The sequence below is a fragment of the Trichosurus vulpecula genome, chromosome 4 (assembly GCF_011100635.1).
Source record: "Trichosurus vulpecula isolate mTriVul1 chromosome 4, mTriVul1.pri, whole genome shotgun sequence".
Taxonomy (NCBI): Eukaryota; Metazoa; Chordata; class Mammalia; order Diprotodontia; family Phalangeridae; genus Trichosurus; species Trichosurus vulpecula.
In genome coordinates, this window is record NC_050576.1 from 436,273,514 (window position 1) to 436,299,954 (window position 26,441).

At 40.6% G+C, this 26,441-nt stretch overlaps 1 protein-coding gene across 1 annotated transcript; it reads left to right on the plus strand.

Annotated features, from left to right (window-relative positions):
- Positions 1 to 25,940, plus strand: OSTN (osteocrin). The gene is made up of 4 exons (XM_036753581.1): positions 1 to 70; positions 12,126 to 12,224; positions 14,247 to 14,464; positions 25,844 to 25,940. The coding sequence occupies exons 2-4, from the start codon at positions 12,126 to 12,128 to the stop codon at positions 25,926 to 25,928; spliced, it is 402 nt and encodes a 133-aa protein (XP_036609476.1). The 5' UTR covers positions 1 to 70; the 3' UTR covers positions 25,929 to 25,940.
- The last annotated feature ends 501 nt before the right edge of the window (positions 25,941 to 26,441 follow it).

Here is a 26,441-nt window from a genome sequence, read left to right on the forward strand (position 1 = left end):
AGGGCAAAGTTAGGGAGAAAGAGCATAGCAACGTCTCTTTCAGATTTGGATCTCTTGAATTTTTAACAAGGTAAGCAAAACAAGGACATGGAGAAATCCTTTAAGAAAAGCCCTAATCTGTTTTCACAGATTCTTTGGTGTTTCATTTATTTGTGAGTTTTACTAAATTTAAAGTAACCCCATTGCTAGCAGACCATGAAAACTCCATTTTCACTATATATGCAATGAGTTGGGATTTAAAAGGCTGTTTCTGTAGTGTATATCTAGGGCACAAACTAACTGAATGTGTTTTGACTCTTCATAGATTTCACAAAAACCTCAATGCTTTCCCCTATTTCCAAAAGAACGATTAAAAGCTGTTTAAGTTATTGGTTCAAACTGCTTGTTGCTATTGTTTTAAAAATGTGTTTAGTGTGTTGTTTGATGTTTATAATTCTTGAAAATAAAAAAATGCAAAAGTTCATTAGCTTTAAAAATTTGTTGCAAAGTGGTTTTCCATTTATGTTTTGTTCTAATCTGTGGATAAGAAGTGTGACTTAATTAAATAAGTGAAATATTAATGAGTTTTAAAAAATGAATTCTGCTACCTTAAACTTTAGAAATGCTCTATGAAATTTGAAATATATGTGTGTATATATATGTACATATATATATGTATTCAAATTTGAGATGTAAGCTTTAGACTTTGTTCTTTGATGCCAGTAAGGCATTAGTTTTACTAGCACTTCAAATTGACATTTTAGTTTCCTTTAGAATTAAATATAAAATTTTAAACAAAGTTTTTGTTGGTTGGTTGATTTTACATATGTGTGTACATGTTTATATTTACATATATGTATATATACATACATATGTGTGTACATGTTTATATTTACATATATGTATATATACATACATGTGTGTACATGTTTATATTTACATATATGTATATATACATACATATGTGTGTACATGTTTATATTTACATATATGTATATATACATACATATGCACTTATTTCAACATATTGCCAATAGCTGAATCATTATTGACTATTTTGGGGACAGAGAATGATTCTGACTCCAGGTTTGGTGGCATTTGGTGGCATTTATCCTACGCAGAATTATAACCACTCCACTCCCCCCAGGTGATAAGGTTTTCTTCATACCTTTAGATCTGATGGCACAGCACCTGACAGTTCATAAAGACAATTCTCTTCTTGTGAGAACTCTTCTTCAGGACTCTGCTAGGCTTTCTAACAAAAGACTCCTGTGGCCAGATGGTCATCCAAGTGACCCTTATTTATACTGATGGTTACCTGAGCTCCTCTCTGTGAGCAGCCTTCTCACATCCTTTTACTTTGTTCTAAGTCTTCTGATGTACCTTTTTTCCAAATACCATGGATATTTCCATCCTTTCCATAATGACAATATTGCACATTAGCACATTCTTTTCCTCTCTCCATTTCTAAGCATATATGTGTCTATGTATGCATACGTATGTACGTGAAGTACACATATGCACATTTATGTTCATGTACATTGTTGACATGAAAGGATGCAAATGTGTACATATGCACGTATCTGGGAACATCCATCTAAATTTATTCACATTTACATTTGTGTTATTGTAGGTAGTCCTTATTTTCTATGTCCAAGCTCTGGTAGAGAAATAAAATCTATTAATGATGGTGCCTGGGACCCAGGTTCATCAGCTGATCTGCTGTGTGTTGAAGGCTTGTTTGCTGTAATGTTTACAAACTTTGAGATATAGGACTGGGTCAGGAGAGCCACTCTCCACTCCTGGTCCTTACTCTGCCACTGGATCATCTCGTGACTTTGGGCAAATGCCAATCCTGCTTCATTTTATATCTATAAAGTGGGTCAGGGGTCGCTCACTGAAGGCTCTCTATGGTCTATTCAACTTGGAATTTCTGTGATGATAAAGACTTGATGTAAAATTATGAAAAATGCAGCATAACAGCAGATAAAGGGCTAGGCTTGGAGTCCAGAGGACCTGGGTTCAAGTCCTTGTTCTGAAATTGCTATAGACCATAGGTGAGACACATAACATCTTAATTCCCCTGAAGACTTTCTGAGACTTTAATTGCAGACAGTCGTTCCATATGCATCAGTGGAAGGAGGCTCCACTTCTTGAGTCCCCTGAACCAGTGAAATGACAAGTCTAGACCAGGTATATAAATAAGCAAGTCTGATGAGAATGTGCATGAGGCTGACAGCACCAGAGGGTCTAGAATAATGGCCATCTTGCTTTTAGATGTTTATTAGCATCCCAGGGAGATTGTCATATGATATATACAAGGACTTTTTTTTCATTTCCATTGTGTTTCAAGTTGTTTTCTATATATCTGAGAGGTTGGCAATTTCCCAGGAATATTCAGAATTAAGCCTTCAGGAGTGTTAAACTTTTCACTGCCTCAGCATTCTGATCTTCAATTCATGATAGCAGTCTTCCAAATTTAGACCATCACCATTCCAAATCTTTCTAAGACAAAGCTTTTCCTAGCCTATCTCTTTGTGTCTTGTGTTGTCTCCTGTCCTTCTGCCATAACTCCACATCTTGGACCAGGAACCCATGAGCACTGGAGACTCACAACTTCAGAGGTAAGAGAAGAGAATTAAACTTTTGGTTTAAAATTTGAAAAGAAAAACACATTGAAGTAATTAGAGATATTTTGAACAGCTGGCACAATGAGATGGTGAATGCAGAAGTGATTGAAAAGCTGAGAGTTTGCTGGCAATGGATGGTAATGTAATCAAATGTTTGCTTTCCACAATGCATACCAGGGTGATTTTAGCCCCATCATTTAATCTGCCCTCTTCTGCTACATATACAATGAACTCTTCATGATTGGCCAAGTCATTTTTCTGGGTGGAGATGATCTGGTGGCAGTTGGATCAGTCCTGTTCTCCATTCAGTGTGGGTTTTCTTTCACACTTTCTCAGTTGACTCGCTCTGAATATGCCAGGCAGCCTAGCAGAACCTAGAGGGCCAGTCTGCATTCTGTGGCAACCCCATTCAGTAACTCAAGCAATTTGCCCCCCCTTTTGGCCACAAGAAAATGCTTTTTAAGCAAAACTGAATTTTCCTTCCTCCCTCCCACCCAAGGAAAGGATAAGCCAAAGAAGAATGTTTAAGGAGTTGAAGCAATCCTGCTCAGGGAAGTGTTGCCTGAGCCTGAGAAGTGGTGCAGCTCATCCCATCACAGTAGGGAGCAGAAAACAAATGAGCAGGAGAACACACCCCAGAAGCTGTCCAACATTATTTCATAGATTTGCAGTTATTCATTTTGGCATTTTGTTCATCTTCAACCCTTTAGACACACCTGGATTGAAATGTCATTTTAAAAAGCAGGTATCCCGAATAGAATTTAACTTTCACACTGCCTTAAATCCTCCCCCATTGCTCCTCACTATGAATATGAACCAAGAAGAGATCAGAGGTAGGCAAACCCAAGTTAAAGACCAAGATCAGGCTTGGCTCCTCCACCAAATTCCTTAGACAAACATCTGATTATTCAGTGACTCTCTTTCCTCATTAGAAAAATGGGAATAATGTTTGTTCTGGCCTTTCTGCCACACAGAGTGTTTGTAAAATAAAATGAGATATTGAACCTGAAAGTGATTTGAAATGCATTGTTTAACCTTTTCCAAATGTCTTTGTACTGTTTAAAGCTCAAAGAGTGTCTATGTGTGTATGGGCATGTGTATGTACCTGCCACGGACATGTGTGTATGGGTATGTGTATGTACATGCTGTGTACATGTGTGTAGGGGTATGTGTGACTATGCACAAATGCAAGAGAACCTGTTATTTTGTTAGTGAAGTGAATTTCTTATGTGTGAACTCTCTCCTCTGATTCAGATCAACTATTAATTTGTAGCTCACTTGAATTACTTCCTGGGAGTTGCCTACCTTCCTGTAATCGAACAGTTGATCCATGTCAGAGGCTAGACTTAAAACCAACTCTTCCTAATTCCAACATAAGCCCCCAAGCTGCTAAAATCTGTGGTTTTTCTTGATCAATTAGCGGATGTACTTTAGGTGTCTGAGACATGTTTAGTGGTATGTTTTTATCACTAGTTTTCCTAGTCCTCTATGTATATTTTTCAGAGGTCTATGGTACAAACCATATTTCCTAGTTTAATCCAATCTATGCGTAATCAAGGACCTTCCTTTTTGTCAGTAGGACAAAGTATGGAAGATTGTGGGTCTTTTTAACACCAGAGCATATTATCTGGAGGTTTCTAATTATTGAAGTAATAGGAATCTTGCCTTCTCTTTAGGAATATTTTCTATAAATAAACTCCACTCTGTTTGCTCTTGTATCAGTATATACACAGCTCACCAAAAAAGATGCTCGTGTAGAAATCGACTCCACTGGCCTAGGCATTCAAGTTTCTTTTTGCTCCCCTGATGGGCACAACCATCAAATAGGAAAGTGCCCTCTTCAGAGCAAACTAAAATGATGCCATGCTATCAGCATGAGGCTCTATGCCATAAGTTGTCATTATAATTATGATAGACCTCCAATGAGGACCTCCTGGCACTTCTGGTAACCACCAAGTACCTTTGGGTGCCACAACCAAGCTGTAGGAAAGAAAATTCTGGGCTATACTACTGATTGCTGTGTTTCTTGTTCTGTCCTATTGGGTATTACCTTCATTCTAGTATGATTCTCCTTATATCTCAAAGGCTGGCTACTACTAACTTCCTTTTCCCAAATGTTAGTTGACAGGAGAAAGAGGAAAATGCCAAGAGACCAGAATAGATAAATGTTCAATGGATGCGTGCTCATGGTAATGGTTTCTGAAATTGTCTACTTAATATGGTTTCTGAAAAAGAGGAAAAAATATACTACAAATAGAATCAATGGCTCACCAAAGGTGAGATTATGTATTTCTGATTGTTTCATTTTGGTACAGGAAGGGAACCTTTCTTAATGTGTGAGTAAATCCTATCTTAAAAAGAGCAAGATAAGAAAGCCCAGACCTAGGTAACACCACATTGCTAATGGCTGTTCCTATGCAGAGAGGACATATGGCTTCAAACAGAGTCTTTGTCAATGATGAGATGCCAGAGAGCCTCTTAACCCAAAAGCACGAGAGATTAGCCAGAGATGTGGCCCAGGAACATTAAATTAATCAAGGAGAACATTCAATTTCTCAAATTGTGTCATACTACAGTCTCCTATACAGCAATGGCTTCAGTATTCTAACCTTTTGGCTCAATAGCAGGCATTTTCTAGTCCTCCTCTCCTCCAAGGTTCTCTGGTACCCTTTAGTATTCATCCTGGATAAATCCCCAATGGAACTGGAGTTCATGGAATCAGAGAGCTAGAGTTGGAAGGGCTCTCAGAAGACAACTAATTTAACCTTCTCATTTTACAAATGATCACAGACCTAGATATGGAAAAGGACTTCATAAGTTATCTATTCCAACCACCTTATTTTACAGATAAAGAAACTGAGACTGAGAAGGTAGAGTGATTTGCCCAAGGTCTCACAGGTAAAAAGCATCAGAGATGGGATTTGAACCCAGGTCATCTGACTCGTTATCCATGTTACCACAGTGTCTATTGACATGACTTCTGTCAATTTAAAAAAAATGAATTGATCATGTAGTATAAATGACAAATAGCAAGAGATAGCCCATATGCACCATTGTTATCCTTAGGATGCCAGGAGCGTATAATAAAGAAGCCCAAGCACTTCAGGTGATGCTCCTGTATTAAAAACATAGGAGAGCATGGGCAATATTTGCATAGGACAGACAGACAGGGATGGACTGCAATCTGAAATGAGGGAGGGGATATCCACCCACCTGGCTGAAATCACAGATATATTGATATTCTGGAGTATGGGATGGCAAACTCACTGGCCTTTCAGGCCTCAGTCCTTGCTTTTTAATACTTCCAGCCCCTCCTCATTATTCCATTAGGGATATTAGGAAGATTCTGGGCATTCCTAAAGTAGCTGGAATGAAGGATGGGGAGGAGCCAAGCAGTTTAAAAACAACCCCCAATGTGGTAGCTGTCCTCAGATGGCTTGCTCTCACCCAAGCAATGACTATAACAATCTAGGTGGTTTATCTATATGGGATGATTTTCTACCCCCAAACATAAGCTGTGATGGTTTGAGGTTGAGAAAACAACAACCATTATCTGGGAGCTTCACCAACAGACAAATAAACAGGAATTCTTTAAGCATTTGGAGATATTTTCTATGGACTTCTTGAATGAAATGATTTTGGTTTTAGATCTCTATTTATTGGTTAAATTAGGATTGTTGAGAATTAAGTAGGTATGTGAAATCCCACGTCACACGATTTTCCATTCCTGGGCATCTAGGACTAGTGTTTGTGTCCAAAACCTAGTTCTGTTACAGTCTTGTGTTGGAAATCAGCTCTGTGGTCTGCAGACATTCTAGGCAAAAGATATTGATATGGATTTTTTTCTTATATGGGCTAAGGGTGAAAATGTTCTTTAAAAAATATCTTTCTTTTGAGTGACTTAGAATCAAAGGTGGCAGGCAAGAGATTCATTTCAGCCCTGACACATTTTACGCTGGAGCAGAAATGTACCTGAATCCAAACTGAGGAGTTTTCTCTGCACTAATCAAGATGGAATATTAATTTGAAAAACCCAAGGTGGGGGGAAACATTTAATGAAACTATAATGGGAAGTGAGTATGGGCCACAGTGAAGCTCCATCCCACTTGCCACATCATGACAAACCTTGTACTACGTTGCTGATTTTTCCTAGAGGGAAAGTGGCATCAAGGGTTGTAAAAATATTCTATATATGGCAGGACCAAAGTAGAGTACAGAGTGACTCTCACCTGCTTATTATTGGGAGTTCTTCTGCTCTTCATTGAATCCAAGATCACATTAGCTTTTTTGGCTTCTAGCCCAAGTTCGTTATTCTCACTGAGCTTGCATTCCCCTAACTCTACCTCTCATCCCTATCCTATTATTTTTCAAACTCTCCCTGCCTCTGTCTCCTCCTTCCTGTTCCTATGGTACTGATTTTTTGAGCCCACATTGTACATTTACATTTAATGCTTTTACAATTCGTCTCATTAGATCCAGCCCAATATTCCAGCTACTCAAGATCTTTTGAATCCTGATGCTGTCTTCCAGTTTTCAATCTTCCATCTCTCCCAGTTTTTGGTCATTTGCATATTTGCTATATATGCCACATGTCCCTTCATCCAAGTCATTAATAAAATTATTAAACAGCATCCTGGGGGCATTTCCCAAGAGATTTCCAACCAAGTTTGCATTAAACATTAACCACTGCTCTTTGATTTCTGCCATTTAACCAATTCGACATCTTTTGAATTGTATTATTTCTTCTCCTTCACTACTAGAATAGTGTATGGTATTTTATGAAAGGCCTCGTTAAAATATAAGTAAATTCTTCCTGAGAATTTCCCAAATCCATTGGCTAGTAACCTTGTCAAAAAGCTAAACAATATATTGTGCCTCATATATGATTGAGAGACTGAGAATAATTGATTTTCTGGGCAGAACAAGGGGCTGAAAAAGACCTCCAAAAGAGGAGACATGCCACAGTTGGACTTACCCCTTCTCATTTCCAATACTGTCTCCAAATTCATTGCTACAGATGTGATCAGGACCTTATTCGTATCCACATGAGATCCTTCTTATTCAATCAGATATGTATTTGAAAGTACTGTCTTATTTGGATGTAAGTTTCAAACAACCTGTTTAATTCATACCTTATCATATTCCCCTGTCTGAAGATCACCTCAATATAAACTGTTATGAGCAACATGGTTTTATAAATCAAACCAGAGATTGAAGAGATTCTGCCCTTAGGATGGGCTCCCTTTCCCTCCACACTGAGATTCAAAATAGGAAGTCAAAAGGGTTTATACCAAATAATTGCTATTTGTTCGAGTGGAGGAGAAAATAGCAGAAAGAGCTCTGTGGTTGAAGTCGGAAGACTTGATTTTGAATTCCACCTACAGTATGAACTAGTCAATGACCAGGGGTTGTGGCAGTAGTTGTCATAGTAGCAGTAGCAATACTAGTGATAGGAGGAGCTGTAGGAGTCAGTCAGATCCACTTTTCTACTCTATTTAAAATAATCTCCTACATTTTAAATTCTTCTGACAAGCTTTCATGAAAAATTTAAACATGATAAAATATAGGAAGGTGTATTTTTCAAATCTGATTCCAGAAACTTTTATTTCATGACCGTTGTTGACAAGGTACTTCACCTAGCCCTGAGGGAAGAGGGAGTAAAATGGAATAATGTGTATTCTCAATGATCCAACATTCTGCTGATAGAGAAAACATGTATACATTTCAGGAAATACAAACTACTGCAAGACAGAAGGTGTTAGACACTGGTACGGGGAATCTTAAATGGCTTAAATAAGTATTGACACCTCAACTGTGGTGGAATAGAAGCTAGGAAATCGAGGAGGTCACAGTGAGGAGGAGAAAAGGCATTAGGACACCAAGGATGATTTGGGCAAGGGCACAGAGGAGGGGCTGAGATGCCACACGCAGGCAACAGCCTGGAGATCGATTTGACATGGACAAAGCATCCATAAAGAAAGTAGTAAGAAGAAATGGTCAGAAATGTTGCTGAGACCTAGATTGGTTAGAGTTTTCAATATCTTGCTTAGAATGTGCATTTTCTCTTAGATACCAGGGGAGCCACTGAAGGTTTTTGAGTAAGGACTGACATATTCAGCCGTGTACCTTCAGAAGATGACTTTGGTAACTACGTGGCACATGCCTTAGAGAAAATAAAAATTGCAAACAGGTAAATTGAGTAGGAAGGCTATAACCGTAGTCTAAGAATGAGATAAAGATGAAGAGAATAGTAACAGTCCACTCCTGATAGTGAAATGGGAAATATTCCATTCTGCAAATGGAGACCAAAGTCTGGAAGAGAAAAGGAAAATATTACATTAGTTTGAATGAAGGCTCTATTTTCTCCCCCAGATCTGGTTTGTATAAACTCTGAATGTGACTTATAATTAGTGTTGCGTTTTCAGTGTATATATCCATATATATCTCTTTGCACAGGTATCTCTTTTAGGGGTGTGGTCAATATTTAGACGTAGCCTATATTTGGACAAATACTATGTATTTTTAAATTTTATGGTATTTAACTCCCAGAGATTCTTAAAGCACATTACAAACATTGCTTAAAATAGCCATGTGAATTAAATGTTCTTACTCCCACAGAAACAATTTCATTCATCTTTTCACCTCCTATGAGGGAGGCTGGCATCTGTAGTTCCATTTTTAAGTTTCCACAGATTTTGTGACTTGACTATGATTATATTAGCAGTGAAAGAAAAAGACAGAAGTGTAGATGTCCCCCAGTCCAGTGTTGAATCGATTAGTCAATATATGATTTTAACAGTTAGGTATAAGAAAAGGGGTTCAGCTGGGTCATTGCCACATCTACCTTTTAAATAGAATGCTTTGGTTGAAATAAATAGCAGTCACTTTTCCTAATAAAATTAGTTACCTATTATATAAAGTCATTCATCTTTTCAGTGTTTCAGTTCAGATTAGGTGCCATATTGTTCAATTGTTACAGGGCTTTCCATATACAGGGCACCCAAGTAACTACCAATTGGCAACACATAGCATAGGATTTATCTTCTATGTAAAAAGAAGTGAACATAGCAACAGCGAGTGAAAATCACAAAGCAAATCTTTGCTAAAAGGTGATGGCTTCTCCTTCCCTGGAGATCCCAAGACAAATGCTGGATGACCTATCTGTTGATAATTTGCTTATACTTTCATAATAAACACATAGGATTAACCTCCCTTCCATCTCGGAGATTTTGTGATTCTTTTTTGGGTGGCTCACCACAGTGACTAAGAAATTTCACTTCTCCAAATATTTTTAAAATAATTTTGACTAACTCCCAAGGATACTCAGTGCTACTATCTTATAATCAATCATACCATCAACCAGCAAATATTTACCAGGTGGAAACTATGTGCCAAGCACTGTGCTTGATCATAAGTAGATTTTGAAGTCATGAGCTATTTTTTGCCCAGTGTGGACAAAACCCTAAAGAAGGGCTAAACTAGGAGAGCCCTTTGGTCTCTCCCTGTCATTTCCTGTGTTGCTAATTTTGCAGGGTTCAGGTTTCACAGGTTCATCAAAATGTGTCTTGTGTGGCAGGTGCCAGGGTGTTTATTTATGTTTGACTCCCCAGTACTAAATTTAGGTGCCTGGGACTTTTAGATGAAAGGCGACCAGCATGCTATTAGACCACAGACGTACATGTTTTCAAATTGACTTGTTTCTTTTTATACCCACATCCCCAAGTAATCAGGATGTGGTTATTGCCAAGGTGTGACATTGTAACTTTTCATCACCATGCTGGTGTAGGTATCAACATCGATGTGATGGAGGTGGACATCAGGACAACAAGCTTGTAGAGTCCTGTGCAAGCACTGGCTTCCCTGGGCAGGGAAGAAGCTGAGGAATCAGGAGGACAGAGCGGTCATAGCATAAGCCACTCAGGGAAAGACCCCAGAAAAATTTCAAACTATGGTACTTTTTAACATAAGAAAAGAATATAAGAACAACTGACATGTACATGGAACTGTATGACCATTTGTTACTGTCTTTAAGCCTTACAAGCTTATCAAGTGGGACTAGGGGTATTATCATGTACATTTTACGGGTGAGGAAACTGAGTGTCTAAGAGATTAAGAGATTTCCCTGTGGTCACCTGACTTTTACATGTCATGGGTTAGCTCAGATGTGTCAAGGGTGGCATTTGGATGTTGACTTCACATCCAATCTTCTACCCACCTTGACACACTCCCTTCCTGCTCTGCCATGACGCAGAAAGAGCTGATAAATGGAGGATGGAACAAGGAGGCAAACATAAGAAAAGTTATGTATGTCATTATGATATTTCTTTCTTTCTGGTGAAGAAAATCACTGAAGAATAGCAAGATGAGGATGAATTAGGCTTTCTGGACTGGTTCTCTACCTGAATACCTTGCACAGTTTTAGTCTGGCATTTTGACTCGATAATTACACCATTCCCTTTTCTGGCGCCTTTCTCCATTAATACAGATGATTGATTTAAAAAAAAAAACAGAACATTTTTTCCCTAAGCCTATGGAATATCAGAATAACTACTGGCACTCTGTATCAACCTCCCTCAAATATGTGACTACTGAGATACTTAAGAAATATTTGCTATCCAGGGAAGATGATGTTAATGTAAGGCCCAAGGAAAGCAACATTCTTTTTTATTGTATTCCCTGATAGCATTGGAAAAAGACAAGCTTAATCTGTGAGACAAAAAACCATAGGAACATAGATCTTACAATGATAGATCTGGAGCAACGAAGGAACTCAGAGGCCAATTAGACTGACAAACTCATTTCATAGATGTGGAAGCTGAGGCCCAGAGATGCTAAGGGATTTGCCCAAGGAAAACCAAGCAGCAAATGTTAAATGTGACATCTGAATCCAGGATCTCTAACTCCAAAGGCAATGCTCTCTCTTTAGATCATGACATGGAATACTGGTTTGGAGTTTTTCATTGTTATAACTGTTTTTACTTCATGAAGGTCCTACTTAGATGCATCATCATGGAATAAACATGACTTGGAATTGTTGAGTTCTATGCCAAGGGAGTGTCATTTCGGGCTATTCTTACTAAGAACAGAAGGCTACAGAGTTACATCACTAAAATGGTAGCACTAGCTGGTCTGGAGTATAGGTCAGAGGTGCTGGCACATCTTCATAGGAGATTTCCATTGGCCTTTTCTCCTAAGGGGGACAGAAGAGCCAATGGTAACGTTCCTTCCCAGAGTGTGACAGCTCATTCTTTAACATCTGCCTTTGCGCAGCAGGTGATGCTTTTTTCGGTCCATAGCAGTTCTAGAAGTCCTGTGAAATCATAGAAATGTTCTTTCTGTGTTGTCCCTACACCCAGAGAATCCCATTTTAAATGGTGTGGAATGGAATGAAGTTGAAGTGACTTTGTTGAGTGCTTTTCCACTAGCCTTGGTTTGCCATAGTATTTTAGCCATGTTTTAAATGACTTTTATGCCTCACTACTGGAGGCTATTGACTCTCTGTGTTCTGTTTTCCAGATGATGGACTGGAGATTTGTGGCCACTCACTTGATCCTGGCCATTTTCCTAATGCAATGGAGCACTGGCAAAGGGCCCGGGGTCGAGGCAGCACCAGAGGTAATTGAAATGATCTTGGAATGACCTATATATGCTTTTCTCGAAGGGAATTTCAGCCCAAATCTGAACTCTGTGCCTAGCTTATCAGCATAAGAAATGCCTGGCAACAAAAAATAAAGCAAATTATTGCATTCTTTTGGCTAATTCCCCATTTTTGTTTTTCCTATTGTGAAATAGAAAGTGACAGACTCAAATGGGTACCAATTCAGTTTGTAATCTCATTACAATTTGGTCAATTGAAGATTACAGAAGGATAGAGAGAAAGACAAAGAAATCTGCATGTGCTAACTCTGATTATAGCTACCTGTGCCCATATCTGAGTTACCCCAGGAGGATGGAAGCCTCTAAGGATTAGGACTGGGTTTTCCATCGTTGTTTCCCTAGAACTGAGTACAATATCTTGTACATAGTAGGCACTTAATCATTATTTGTTTGACTGAATTGAATCTGATACATAAACCACTAGAAAAAAATTCCTTTTAATAGACACCAAATTTGGCTAAAGATAAACCAGTCTAAACATAGCCTTTTCTCTGACCTTTAGAACTGAGTGCTGGTAGAGAGGAGAACTGAGGCTGGATGGGTTTGTGGTTGCCTTGACTAAAGTAAAAAGTTAAAGACGTGGACCACCTCGTCCACACAAATCAATTTAGATTCTTTTGGTTCTTTGCTTTCTGGATCTGTCAGCCCCTTTGTTCCCATGCAGGAGTCATCTTACGGTAGATGAGGTCACCAAAAGGACCAGTTTCTTATCATAGCAGCACTTCGTGTCTTTTTAAGGATAAATGTTCCATTGCACTCAGTCCTGGGCCCTGAGACTACTGCCTGGGAGTTATTAAAAGGGAATATTTTTCACCTTTCCCAGAGAGTATTTTCCTTCTTATTAGTACTTCACATTCTTTCACATTTTCTTCTGCTTGGTTTCAAGGAAAAAACATTTTGCTGACTTTTGCAAAGTATGCTGGGTATTTCTACTGTGTCATTCCTTGATGGTATCAGACAACGGAAGCAGGTAACTGGGGCCCTCTGCTGCCAGTCCATCCCAGCAGGACTCTTTGCCCGGCCTCACATGAAAAAGAATGAAATGAAATAAAGACATGCTTCTAGACTTTCACTGCTTTTAGACTTTACTCTCTGCTGGCCTTATAAAACCTAATCAGGTCTATGGTGTGAATGAGCTACTGCCTTTCAGTGTCCTGCCTCTCAAAGATAACACATTTGTGTTCTTACCTGATCCCTCCCAAGGGTTTCCTTGTTAATGCTCATTTCAATCAACTACAATCACTCCTATATTTGTTTCTAAAATATTTATTTAAGTACAGGGAGTAAATGTATTTAAATAAATTAAAATGAGTAAACATCTATCATGTCTATGCGGTTACTTAACACCACCGTTAGAGATCTCAACCTGAAAGGAACCTTGGAGGGCATCTAATCCAATCCTTTTTATTTGTTTAAATTTATGGAATAAAACACTTTTAATCAAGAGAAGTGAAACCAAGGCTCCAAGAATGGAAATGAGTTGACCAAGATCCTGCAGGTAGCAAGTGAGAGAGAGCCAGGATTCACACCCAGACCCTCCTCACTACAAATGCTTCACTAGTTTCAATCTACTTCTACAGACAGAAATTTGCAGTTGAAAGGAGCATGGTTGCTGTTTGCTAAATGCCTGAGTGACTAGAAGAACTGAAGGTTCAGTTTTAGGGTTGAAGATTTTTGCAGAAAAGTCAGTGGGCCCCAGGCTGATTGCCTGACAAGGCCATCCAGTTGGAAGAGCTGCTCTTTAGAACCTTGACTCCAGCCCTGTTCATGTACAGTTGCCTGCATTCTATTGAACAGGTCCCTACTTTTAATCCCACAAGCATCTGTCTTCTGCCTGGATCCCTTTCTGATCATACAAGGAGATGTGTAAATGGCCCTACATGTGCAAGCACAAGGGAGGCATGAGGAGAGTGTAGACTCTCCAGAGCTCTTTGGTTGTTTTAGCATCAATGACAATGATCATGACACTCCTCTCTCCAGCAGGCCGTTAACTCCATAGCTGAGAGTGCACAATCCCACATTGAAAACACTGAAGAGAAATCTGCCACTGAGCTGACCCAGAAACTCCTGTTCCTTGATGAGCTGGTATCCCTGGAAAATGATGTGATTGAGACCAAGAAGAAAAGGAGCTTCCCTGTCTTCGGGGCTCCTCTGGACCGACTCTCAGCTGGATCCTTCAACATCAAAGGCAAACAGAGGTAACTGAACACATCTCTAGGCCAAGGGCAAAGGTCTCTTCTTCAGCTCTAGATTCTGAAACCTGAGATGCTCTGTGAAAGGCGTAGCAGGGATATTCTTGTCATCAAGTCATGTTCTCACCATGTGGGTGGGAGCAAACCACTCTCTAAGTAGGTACTCAGAAAGCCACTAACCCTTGGGACTGTCTAACTAAGCCACCACTACTAGAGTATATGAAGAACCAATCACTGGTATGGAATGAGGGGAAATAAAGGAGATGACAGCCATTTATCCCATGGTTTATTTGTTTCATCACACTAGTAATTATGACCATCATACTGGGTACCTATCCATACTCACACACAGGGACACATGCACGTGCACACAAATGCGCACATGCGTGCACACATGCACAGAGACAGTAGCTTCTTGTATGGTAGTCTGTCAGCAACCGAATACAAATAATGCATGAATGATGTGATTCATGGCATGAATTGGACTGTGCTGAAAAGACAAGACCCAGGGAGTGGGGAATCCTAGGTCCAGGAGTCTGAATGAAAGTTAGTGTCAAGGCCAGGGGTCAGGAATGAATGGCTGTGAACAGGATGTGTCCCTGCTTTTCTCAGGAATCCATTAAATGACCTTGATCCCTTGCTGATACGTGTTACATCATTTCCCACCACCCATAAAAAATAAATATTTTTTAAAAAATATTTGGGACCCTAGGAAGTCAGAATCTTCAATTCAGCAGCAAAGTACTTTCTAGATTTTCTGGCACAGAAGGAAAAATTTGTCTGGGTAGCCTTTCCTTTTCAGAAGCAAAGGACCAGCAGAATTGTTCTTGTACCCTAGAGGATTTAAGACAAGACATGTGCCCCTGTTCTCCCTTTATGATAATACTTTTTACAATAGATATGTGGGTCACATTAAAGAATATAAATCATATACATGTTACAGACATGTGAATCCATGCCTGTTAGGGAATATGAGTCACTTAGAGGTTAGAGATGCATAGATCCCATACCTCTTAGGGAATAGGAGTCACTTACATGTTAGGGACATATGGATCCCATACCTGTTAGGGAATAGGAGTCATTTACATGTTAGAGATGCATAGATCCCATACCTGTTGGAGATACAGGGTTATGCCCAACCCACCAGGCCCTATTTCCACATCGCTATATTTAAGCCCATCTCTAACTCTGTCAGAACCCTAATTGCATGCCTACAAGACAAGAGCAAAGGTTCTATTTGGAGTCCTAGAGCTTAAAAAATTTTGTCACCAACTTGTGGAAATGTTGCCTCTCATCTCCCATCACCTGGACATTCAATTCAACAAACACGTATTAGACACAGTGCCAGGCACTCTGTAGGCACTGAGCATAAAAGACCAAAGAAAAGCCAGGTCCTACCTTCAAGGCGTTTCCAGAGAAGTAACACAATGATTGAGCAGGGACAAAGTACCAATAACTAAAGAAATCAGGAAGGACTTCCATAGGCCGTGCCAGCTTAGCTGAGTCTCAAAGCCATCTAAGGATTCTGTGAGGTTGGTATCAGAAGAGGGTGCATTACAGGCATGAAGGCTAGTGTGGAAAGGGACAAGGTGGGGGCGGGGTAAAGGGATGAATGACTGCAGATAAAACACCTTGATGGTAGAGATGTGTTTCTGTTTTCTGGCCTGAAAGTTTTCACGTAGTTTTAAGTGGTAAAGCTATGTATAAACAAGAAGAAATATCCTTCCATAAGCTGCATGCAATTGAAAAAGATTCTTGTATTCCTTCTTGACAGCAAACTCTAGGGTTGTTCTTTGTCTTTTTTTTAATTCCCATTTCACACACAACAAACTGAGTGATGCGCATGAGGTCTTCCTTATGTAGCCAAGTCGAGTAACCAAAACAACCATTGGCAAAGTAGGAAACAATCTTCGATTTGAATTCAGTGACCTGGTCCTGCAGATGTCACCTTAGATGCCATTCCACACTCTGGGCCTCAGCGCCCTTATGTATGGTATATGATATGAGATCTACATCTGAGGTTATAACACAATATGACACTTGATATAAGACCCAGAGCTAGACTGGAACTCAGAGGACAATCAGTTCAACCTTTCATTTTACAGTTGAGGAAGCTGTGGCCCAGGGGCAGTACAGGGCTTCCTGATGTCACCCAGGCTCTAACTGGCAGAGGAAGGATTTGAATCTGAATTATCTGACTGCTGTGGCAAGGTATCCACTTGTCCCCATACTTATATCATTGTATATCATTTTTTTCCTCCCAGCAACCCTCTGATCTAAGTGCTATAAGTACTTACTGCTGTTGAGTCATTTTTTTTCAGTTATATCTTACTCTCTGTGACCCCATTTGGGGTTTTCTTGGCAAAGATACTGGGGTGGTTTGCCATTGTCTTCTCCAGCTCATTTTACGAACAAGGAAACTGAGGCAAATAGATGAAGTGACTTGCCTGGGGTCACAGAGCTAGGAAGTATCTGAGGCCAGATTTGAACTCATGAAGATAAGTTTTCCTGACCCCAGGTGTAGCCCTCTATCCACATGCCACCTGGCTCTTCTAGCTGTACATATTATTATCTACATTTTAAAGATAAAGAAACTGAGGCTTTAGAAATCCAGGGATTTTCACCCTAGTTACAGAACTAAGCTCCAGTTAGGATTCACAACCAGCAGTTCTGTTTCTCATCTCTGTTCCATTACGCAGGCTGCTCTGTGTAGTGCTCACCTTTCTCCTGGCTTAGAGCTCAACTCCAGTCTCCCCTCCAAGAGGATTTTCAGAATCCATGCAGTAGTTCATGAGCTCCCCACTCCCGCCAGTAATTGTAACTTTCATTTCTTTTGCATGCATTTTTCTTTGCATTTATTTACATGCTGATTTCCTGCCCTCGAATCAATCAGTCACTACGTATTAATAATGGAAGTTCCTTTGGAGCAAGGGATGATACATCTTTGTAACTCTTATGTGTGTTGTCACTTAGTAGGTCTTGATCAGTGATTATGGAATGGAATCGGAAGTCCCTGTCTCTCCTGACTCCAAGTGCAGGGTGACTTCTCAAGCACACCTCTCAGTATTTCCAGCGTAGATCACTGGGAACGTTGCTGCTGCCCCCATCCTTATGCCCCCAGCACTTAGTAGAAATGGGTTGACTTGGGGGACTCTTAATGTTAAAGAAAGGTCAAAGCTGAAGGGAGCAAATATTTTCCCATTCATTCTAGTTACCCTGAGTCGAAAGGCTGCTTCAAAATGCTTGGCTCATTTCAGCCAGAAGCCAGATTGAATTTCCATTTTACCCGTTGTAGGCTCTTTCTGAAAAAACAAAAGATGTTTTTTAAGTGTGAAATATTCCCATTGTGGCCTCAGTTCAATGATCTCTAGGGATGGAGCACCTGCAGTCTTGAGGTCTTGGGTGTGGCCCTTTGACTGAGTCCAAGTTGTGCAGAACAAATGCTTTTATTAAGGGGATTTGTTCTGTGAAGTTTGGATTCAGTCAAAATGCCCCACTTAAGGACCTAGAGGGCAGCATGTGGCCTCAAGGCTGCAGGTTCCCCACCCCCGCATCAAAAACTGAGATGAGGACAATGTATCTCAAACAAGAACATTTTTCCCATTCATTTTGGAGTTAAATGAAAGGAAGGAAAATATTCTCTTTATTCATGAAAAAAAATTATTTTTTAAAATTTTTTTCCGTGAAAACTCATAAACGGCCAACTATTGAAGCCTGGAACTTTCTCAGAGGGAAAAAAATAAACAGATTTCTTGCATCATTTTTTCCAAACAAACTAAAATTGTAAGAGTTTGAAATATCACTTGTATATAGATCCAGTGTAGAATTTCAGAAGCTTTCTAGTTCATTTCTGTCCCTGGGGGAAGGAGGCTCCATAAACACGTAGTAACTGATTGGGTTCTTAAATAGCCAGAGTTAGGATTGTTTCTGCTCACTTAGAGTGAATACCAGAAAGACTTTTCCCCAGCACCATGCTCTACACTATGTTTACAGTTAGACAATTAAAATAGTCATGTTTGTAAGAACAGTGAGAATAATGGACTGTCCATTACATATGTAAGCTTATACAAACCTTGTCAAAAGCTATTCCATCTGTCAGTTCTTAAAAACACCAAGGGCTTTAACATGGTAATACATGGACAGTACTCCCTTGGCACTGTTGTCTCATCTGAGTGTCTGTGCTGCCCAGTTCTGTGGAGAAGCAGAGCATCACTGATTCACAGCTGGAAGGGGTCTTACAGATTGTCGAGTCCATGTGTCATTTTACAGATAAGGAAACTGAGGCGTAAGGAGTTTAAATTACTTGCCAAATAACACGTAGCTAATAAGTGTGTAAGGCAGAATCTAGACCCATCCTCCTGACTCCAAGTCTAGCATTCTCTACCCTTCTTCCTCCTGACTCGCCCACCCCCACCCATCCTCTGCAACTCCATCCATGTCCTCTTCAAAGGTGATAGGCAGTGATTCATCAAGCATGCTCACACTGCTATAATAGAGCAATATGCTTGTATCCCATAATAATCGTTATGTTGTAACAGTTATAGAAGATAATTATGCATATTGAAATTAACTGTGTTTTCAGCATAGTAAATTCCTGGTTTGAGAAGTCTCTCCCTCATTACAGATTGGTACTGCTTGTGATTTAGGATTTAGAGTCCAAGGAATTACATGTGGCACATTGAGATTGTCACTTATTTGACTGAGGTCACACAGCTACAATATATCAGAGATAAGATTCGAACCCCAGTTTTTCTGACTCCAGTCTCAGTACTTTATCTTCTCTATTCTTTAACATTACCCTTCCATCCATCTCTCCATCTGTCTATCATCTATTTATCTGCCCATCTAACTATATATTTCTATGTCTATCTGGATTATATGTATTATCATTCATCCATGAAGCCCTCATCTTACTGAGGTGACTACTCCATCCATCAGTGCTAATCAGAGGTTATCCTCACCTTCTTATCCTATGGGGTGAGGACGCATCTCGCATTCTCCATTTTCCTGCTCTTCACTGAGGAAAGGACCTGTATTTTAGATCTCTGTGTATTTAAATCCTACAGATAACACTCATCTCTTAAACCCTAGCAAACATTTAACATCTGTTTAATATTCAAGCAATATTATTTCAAAAGTCTTATTAAGGGTAATCATTTAGGTCCCAAAGAGATGTGAAATTGGGGAATGAATGGGATATCTGGACAAGAAACCTTGCCTGGACAAAAAAAATGTCAAACCACATCGAGCCGAGATCTCATAAGGAAAACACAATGTAGACACATTGAGAGATACAAGCATGCAAACACAAACATTCACATATAATACACAGAGACAAACATGCCATACAGATATACGACACAAACATGCATGCAGATGTAAGCATATGGACACAAACATGCATGCACCCAAAAGCATACACAGCCACAAGCATATACACACAAATGCCCATGCATAGCACATGCTAAACCTTTCCCATTGTCTGTCTTCTCTCTGCCACCTTTTCTCCTTCTGGACTTAGAACGCAAGACTTCACTTTCTCTTCTCTTTCTCCAGGGGAAGGATACCCTGCTTGGGGCCTTAATCCAAACTTCACTCTAAACCTTTTTTCAAGTACAGACAGTTGGCTTCATGTTTGCCTCTTTTCCCTTTGAACGATACTATAGTCATGAAATCATCACCTAATTCAAATCCAGGTGACTTAGACCCTCAACAGCATCTCCAACCAAAACTTCCTTCTAAAGGTACTGAGTGTTAGCCTGCCCTTTTCCAAAGTGGTGCCTCCCTCATCCCCTTCCCATTAATGCATTCTTCTGCTAATGCCTAGCAGATCATGGGGCCACAGCCTTTCTATATGTCTCTCACATACATAAATATCCCTTAGATGAAATTGATAAAGATCAGGATGAAGGTCCAGATACCTGAGCGCTTTGCTGCTGCAATCAGGGTTACAGGATTGTCCCTCTCAAAGCCAAGCCTGACTAAGGCAGGAGTTCTTAGCCTTTCGCTATCATGGCTACCCCCTCTGCCCCCAGCATTTTGATGAAGGCCATTTAATGTTTTTAAATGAATAAAATAAAATCCCCATGATTACAAAGGAAACTAGAGGTTAGCGAAGATGAAATTCTATTTTTCCCACCAAATTCACAGAACTTCTGAAATCTCTCTGCAGATTCCTTGGGGATCCATGGATGCCAGATTGAGAATCCCTGCTTTAAGGCTATTGAGGGAACCCTTGTCATCCCAGTTTCCATTTACTAAGGATATGGCATCCCTAAAAATGTAATTTACATTTTCAGCAAGGCCTACCCCTTCGGGGGAATGAATCCCATACAGTTGCTTCTCCCTGTGAGAAGTACAATTTATTTTTTTTGTCTATTTAAATAGTGTCTTCATAGTTATTGTTTGCTTTAAATTTGGAAAGAGGTGTTTAGTTTGTAATAAATATTCCCTAGCCAACTTAAAACACTGACTCTGGAGTGTAAGGTCCTAGGTTCAAATCTCCCTCTGCCATTTACTCCCCATGGGACTTTGGACAAAACATCTAGGCTCCCTGGGCCTCAATGTCCTCATATGTTAAATGAGGGGGCTGGACTGGCAAGCCTCTGAGGTCCCTTCCAGGTCTGGATGTATTCTCTTAAAGTAAGTAAATACTTTTGTGATTTACTGAGGCCAATTGTAGTTATCACAATGTTCAAAATTACAAATGACATTCCTAGTCCAACTCCATTTGGACGGGCTGTAATGAGTAGCTGATATCTGCGTTGAACCAAGGATGTGACGGGCTTTCTCCAATGATACCGGGAAAAGTCTGGATCTAAACTGGTTCGTCTTTTAGCCTTGAAGAAGTTTTGTATCATAGAGTGACTCCTGGTGGTGAACTAGCTGGAAGTCCCCAGGACCCTTTTGCTACTTCTCTTTTCGTCAGGTAGCATAGACATGGTCTAAAGGGCCCTGAGGAGGGCCGAGACAAAAAGCTTGTTGGGGGGACCTGCCTCCAGTCTTGAGAACTTCCAGGAGCTGCCCCTGACTCTAAGCTTCTCCTATTTGCAGGATGATAAATATCAAAAGAAATTCTGATAGCAGGCTTCTTGAAAATGGTCTAGTACTTCTTACTGCAGGCATGAAAGCCTGCAAAGGTGGCCGTCAATAACCAATTGTGGCTGTGGCCCGGCTAGGCAGCCATTTGACTAGAAGATATGGCAGGCCTTTAGTGGATCTTTACCCAAATATATGATGAGAGTTGGATGCAGAAAGCAAAAAAGTCACTACAAACTTCAGCTGTGTTAGGGGAAGAATCACGCAGATGAATGGCAGTGTTTTCTCTGTCTTATTCAGAGCACAGCTGGAACATTATGTTCAGTTCTGGGCAAAAGTCTATGAAAGTCATCAACAAGCTAGAGACCAACATATTGAGGTGCCTCAAGTTTATGCCATGTGTATAGGGACTAAAGTATCTGGGCATGTTTAACCTGGAGGAGAGAATGCTGGGGGCAGAGGCGAGGGATCACTAGGGTTCTTTAAGTACAGGAACCCTTTAGCGATATTTTGGGTTTGGTTCCAGACAACCACGATAAAGTGAACATCACAATAAGCAGCGTCACAACAAAGTGAGTCACACAAATTTTGGCTTTCCTAGTGAATATAAAGTTATGTTGACACTAAACTGTAGTCTGTTAAGGGTGCAATAGTGTTGTGTAAAAAAGTAACGTACATGCTTTAATTTTAAAAAATATTTTATTGCTAAAAATCTAACTCTCCTCTGAGCCTTCATTAAGTTGTAATCCTTTTACTGATGGAGGGTCTTGGCTCAAGCTGATGGCTACTGACTGAACAGGGTGCTGGTTGCCGAACGTTGGGGTGACTGTGGGAACTTCTTAAAATAAGACCACGATCAAGTTTGCCACATCGATGACCTCTTCCTTTCATCTGAACACTTAGAAGCCATTGTAGGATTATTGATGGGCCTCATTTCAATATTGGGTCTCAGGGACTGGGGAGGCCTGAGGAGAGGGAGAAAGATGGTTGGTGGAGCAGTCAAAACACACTACATTTATTGTCCACTTTCACCATCTTATATGGGCATAGTTTGTGGCACCCAAAACCAATTTCAATAGTAATATCAAAGATTGCTAATCACAGATCATCATAATTAATACAATAATAATGAAATATTGTGAGAATTACCAAAATGTGACACAGAGACACAATGTGAGCACAGGTCGTCGGGGGAAAAAGGTGCTTAGAGGCTTGCTTGATGCAGGGTGGTCACAAACCTTTAGTCTGTTAAAAAAAAATAAAGCACAATATCTGTAAAGTGCAATAAAACAAGTTGTGGCTGTCGTTCTACTCGGACCCCAAAAACAGAGCCAGAAGCAGTGGGGGAAGGGGAAAGAGAAGGGGTAAAAAAGACAATCTAGCCCTCCTGTCAGGATAGACCCTGAGCTGGCCAAAAGTGGGAAGGCCTAGTAGGGAGAGGGCATTGGTGCCTTATCTCTGGAAGTCTTCAAACAGAGTCTGGACACCTTTTTATTATCTAGGGAATTCTGTTTGAGGTCCAAAGTGCACTAGCTGTGCTCTAAGGTCCCTTTTTATGATGAGATACTGTGATTGGGCCACAGAATTCCTAGAAGCTCTAATGGCGAGCTGAACGACATGCCTAAGAGAGCAGCCATTCCAGCCTGCTGGGCGATGGCCAAGAAAGGGCATCCTGGGGCAGGAGATTGCAAGCAGGTGAAGTTGAATGGATGCCAAAGTCAGAGGTTTTCTTCTTAATGTTCCTGATGATTATTCTCCATTTTCTTTTCGGTGATTTGAAGGCTGAGCCTCAATGTCTTGTGTTAAAACTGTTTAAGGCTTGTCATGCCATTAGTCTGTCACAAGAGGGACTCCCAGCCAGTGGGAAACTTTGCTCTTGCCCCAAGTTTGGGTTAGTGTCCCAGACCGAAGTCTGAGCTGCTCTTGCTGCTGCTGCTATCTTTTCAAAGCTGTGTGGGTGTGGGGAAGGGCAGGATGGGTGAGGAGGGGCAAAGAGGAAGAAGGCCAGGGCAAAGTAACAGGGAACTTTCTAAAAATATTTCATTCTAGGAAAATGTCCAGATGAAAATAGGCAGAAGCTTTGGACTTCTAAGCAGCCACAGCCTGTGGCAAGAGCCAGAGCAAGTCGGCCTCCAGAGCCCCTTTCCCAGATGCCTTTGCTCTTCTGGCAGCAAACCCGAAAGGGCCAGCATACCTCAGTTCCTCCCTGTCTCTGAGAGGCTCTTTTCAAAGCACTTGTTTGTAATCTGTATTTGTCATTACAATCTTTTTATTATTTTATTTTATTTCGACTTTGTGCCTAGGATTTTGTTGGTACGGGGAACTCCCAGGGAGGAAATTCCCTCTCCCTGCAAATCCCTACCACCTCTGTGCCTTAAAGTCTCAGAGAGTTGCCTGGGAAACAGAGGTTCTCAGTGACTTGGGCTGCCTCACATGAGTAGTGCGTTCCCAGAGGCAGGATGTGATGCCAGGATGGGACTCCCAACTCTCAGTAGGCCACCTGGCGATCCACCACCATCCGCTGGTTCTTTTCATTATCTAGTGAGGTCCAGTGTTGTGTGTATCTGTCTGCATGCAAGTCCATAGGTGTATATGTGGTAGTGTCCTCCAAGCCATGGTTGCTTAGTTTTATGAGAATCATTCCGCACAGCCTAGCATGCTTTAGGCACAGGAATCTAGTCCCTTATGTTTGCATGAGGCATTTTCAAAGTGTTTTCACATATCTCAGTCACGTTTTCGTACCTGATCCCTTTCCCCTCCAACTGCCTCCATGTCCTTGGGAGAAGATGACAGGAAAAAGAAAGTTTGATGACTAGCTAAAACCCACTGGAGCCGATACTTGCCTATTTCTGCAAGATACTTTGGATCATGGGGAAATGGCAAATAGACTCATGTATCAAGGGCTAGGAAAGGCTCAGAGGCCATCGAGTCCCACCCTCATTTCCTTTTACAGATGAGGACACTGCGTAGCTGAGGGGTTGGAAGACTTGCTGGAGGCCATGTATGTAGTGAGCATCAGAGATGACTTTGGAACCCACATCCTCTGACTCCAGCATCAGCATTCTTCCCAGTGTGTCATACTGCCTCTGGGTGAGACACAAATTAGGAAGCAACTTAAGAAAACCTAAGAGGAGTGCCCGAAAAGGTAGAGGGAGAGTAAACATTGAACAGATAGTCAGAGAGTCATACATCGAAAAAATAGAGGAGAGAGAAGCCAGGAGGCGGAGGAGTGGACGATGAGTGTCCAAAGCTGCAGACAGCTCAAGTCTGCCCCGTGTCTCTGCAGGCAGCTAGCTTACTACTGAATGAAATCGCCCTTTATGTTATTCCAGAGATTGTTACGGTCCAAGTAATATCGTCACAATTTGATTCAATCAATTAGAATCCAACCTAGTCTTATTCAGCTGGGTCACTTGTTGCCTCATGTTGGGAGAAAGAGGAGAGGGAAAATGTAGAGAAGAGAAGAAACATTTATGAAGATAGACCTAAGAGAAGACTAGACTTAAGAAACCTTCAGCAGCCATATAGAAGAGATGTTGATTGGGAGATGTTTTAGTGAGATTCACAGAGACTCAAAAGGACAAAGAAACATCTAACTTTCCTGAACAATAGATTTGGGGAAGGGTGGGAAATGGCTTATGCAACTTAGAAGGTAATGATCTCTCTAGAATTGGAAGCGTTCCAGCAAGGGTTGTGTGGCCTCTGTTAGGTGAGTTGTAGAGGGGAATTCTGCATCACACAGGTGGTTGACTTAGATTACCTTTAAGTTCTGGATCAGATCTTTGGTTCTTGAAATACATGTCAACCACCTAGAGCAGGAGGAAAAGTAGGGCCAAGTCTGGCCTCCCTCCTCCCTTGGCTTTTCCTTTTTTTTAACATTCCATCTTCATGCTCATGGACATTCTCCTTTTGGGAACACTGGAACTCTCCCACACAGGAAGCAAAGTATTGAATCACTTTGATCTAAATTAGGTTTTGAGAATTTGATACCACTAAATAGCTATCAAAATGAACCAAGCCAAACACTACTGGACTTTCCCAGCTTCCTTTGAAGATTGCCAGTGGCCATTCATGCATCTGATGGACCACAAAGTAAGTTATTGGAGAATGAAGGTGTCCAAGCAAATAAGCTCAAATACACGGGTGCAAATCCTACTCTGGGGCTGCTTGTATAACCTCAAGCAACTCACTTAAGCCTTTGGAACCTTGATGTCCTCAATCCCTCAAGGAAAGATTCATACCAGACTGCCTCTGAAGTCTGAAGAGGAGCCTTAGATTTCACTTTCACTGGATAGCTCCATGCATTGCCCCTCTGAATTCACCCTTCCTGATCCCCATGTCTTCCAGAAAAACGGTGGAGCTTCCAAAAAGGCGATTTGGAGTCCCTATTGATCGTATTGGGAGCAACCGTCTTGCAAACACCAGGGGCTAGTAGGATCCATGGGTAAGTACACTTTAAGAGATTATGCAAATGATCCCCCTGGAATCAATTCAGAACAGACTCACTGTGTTAACTAGGCACATTTGCTCTCTTGTTGGACACTGATTTTTCTGACACATGATTTTTTTTTTAATTGCTGACTCATTCTAGTAGAATAATAAATGGTACCAGTTCTAAATAATATGTTGAGATTTATTTTTTAAATCTACAAATTGATGTAAAATCAACCAGTAAATATCTTTGTGAACTCCTGTGTAAACACACGTAAATGAATATGATCCATAATAAATACCAAATCACAGAATAAGAGAATTTCCAAGCTGGAAAAAATTCCAGTTGTATCTGGCCCAACCCATACCTCTGAAAAACTCTTTGTGATGCAACACCAAATAATACATCATCCATACTGATCTAGAACAACTTCAGTGACTGGGAAGCCATTATCTTTAGAAGTAGTAAAAAGAGACAGCCCATTGCTCTTGCGGACGTCCAGCTCTCTTTGGT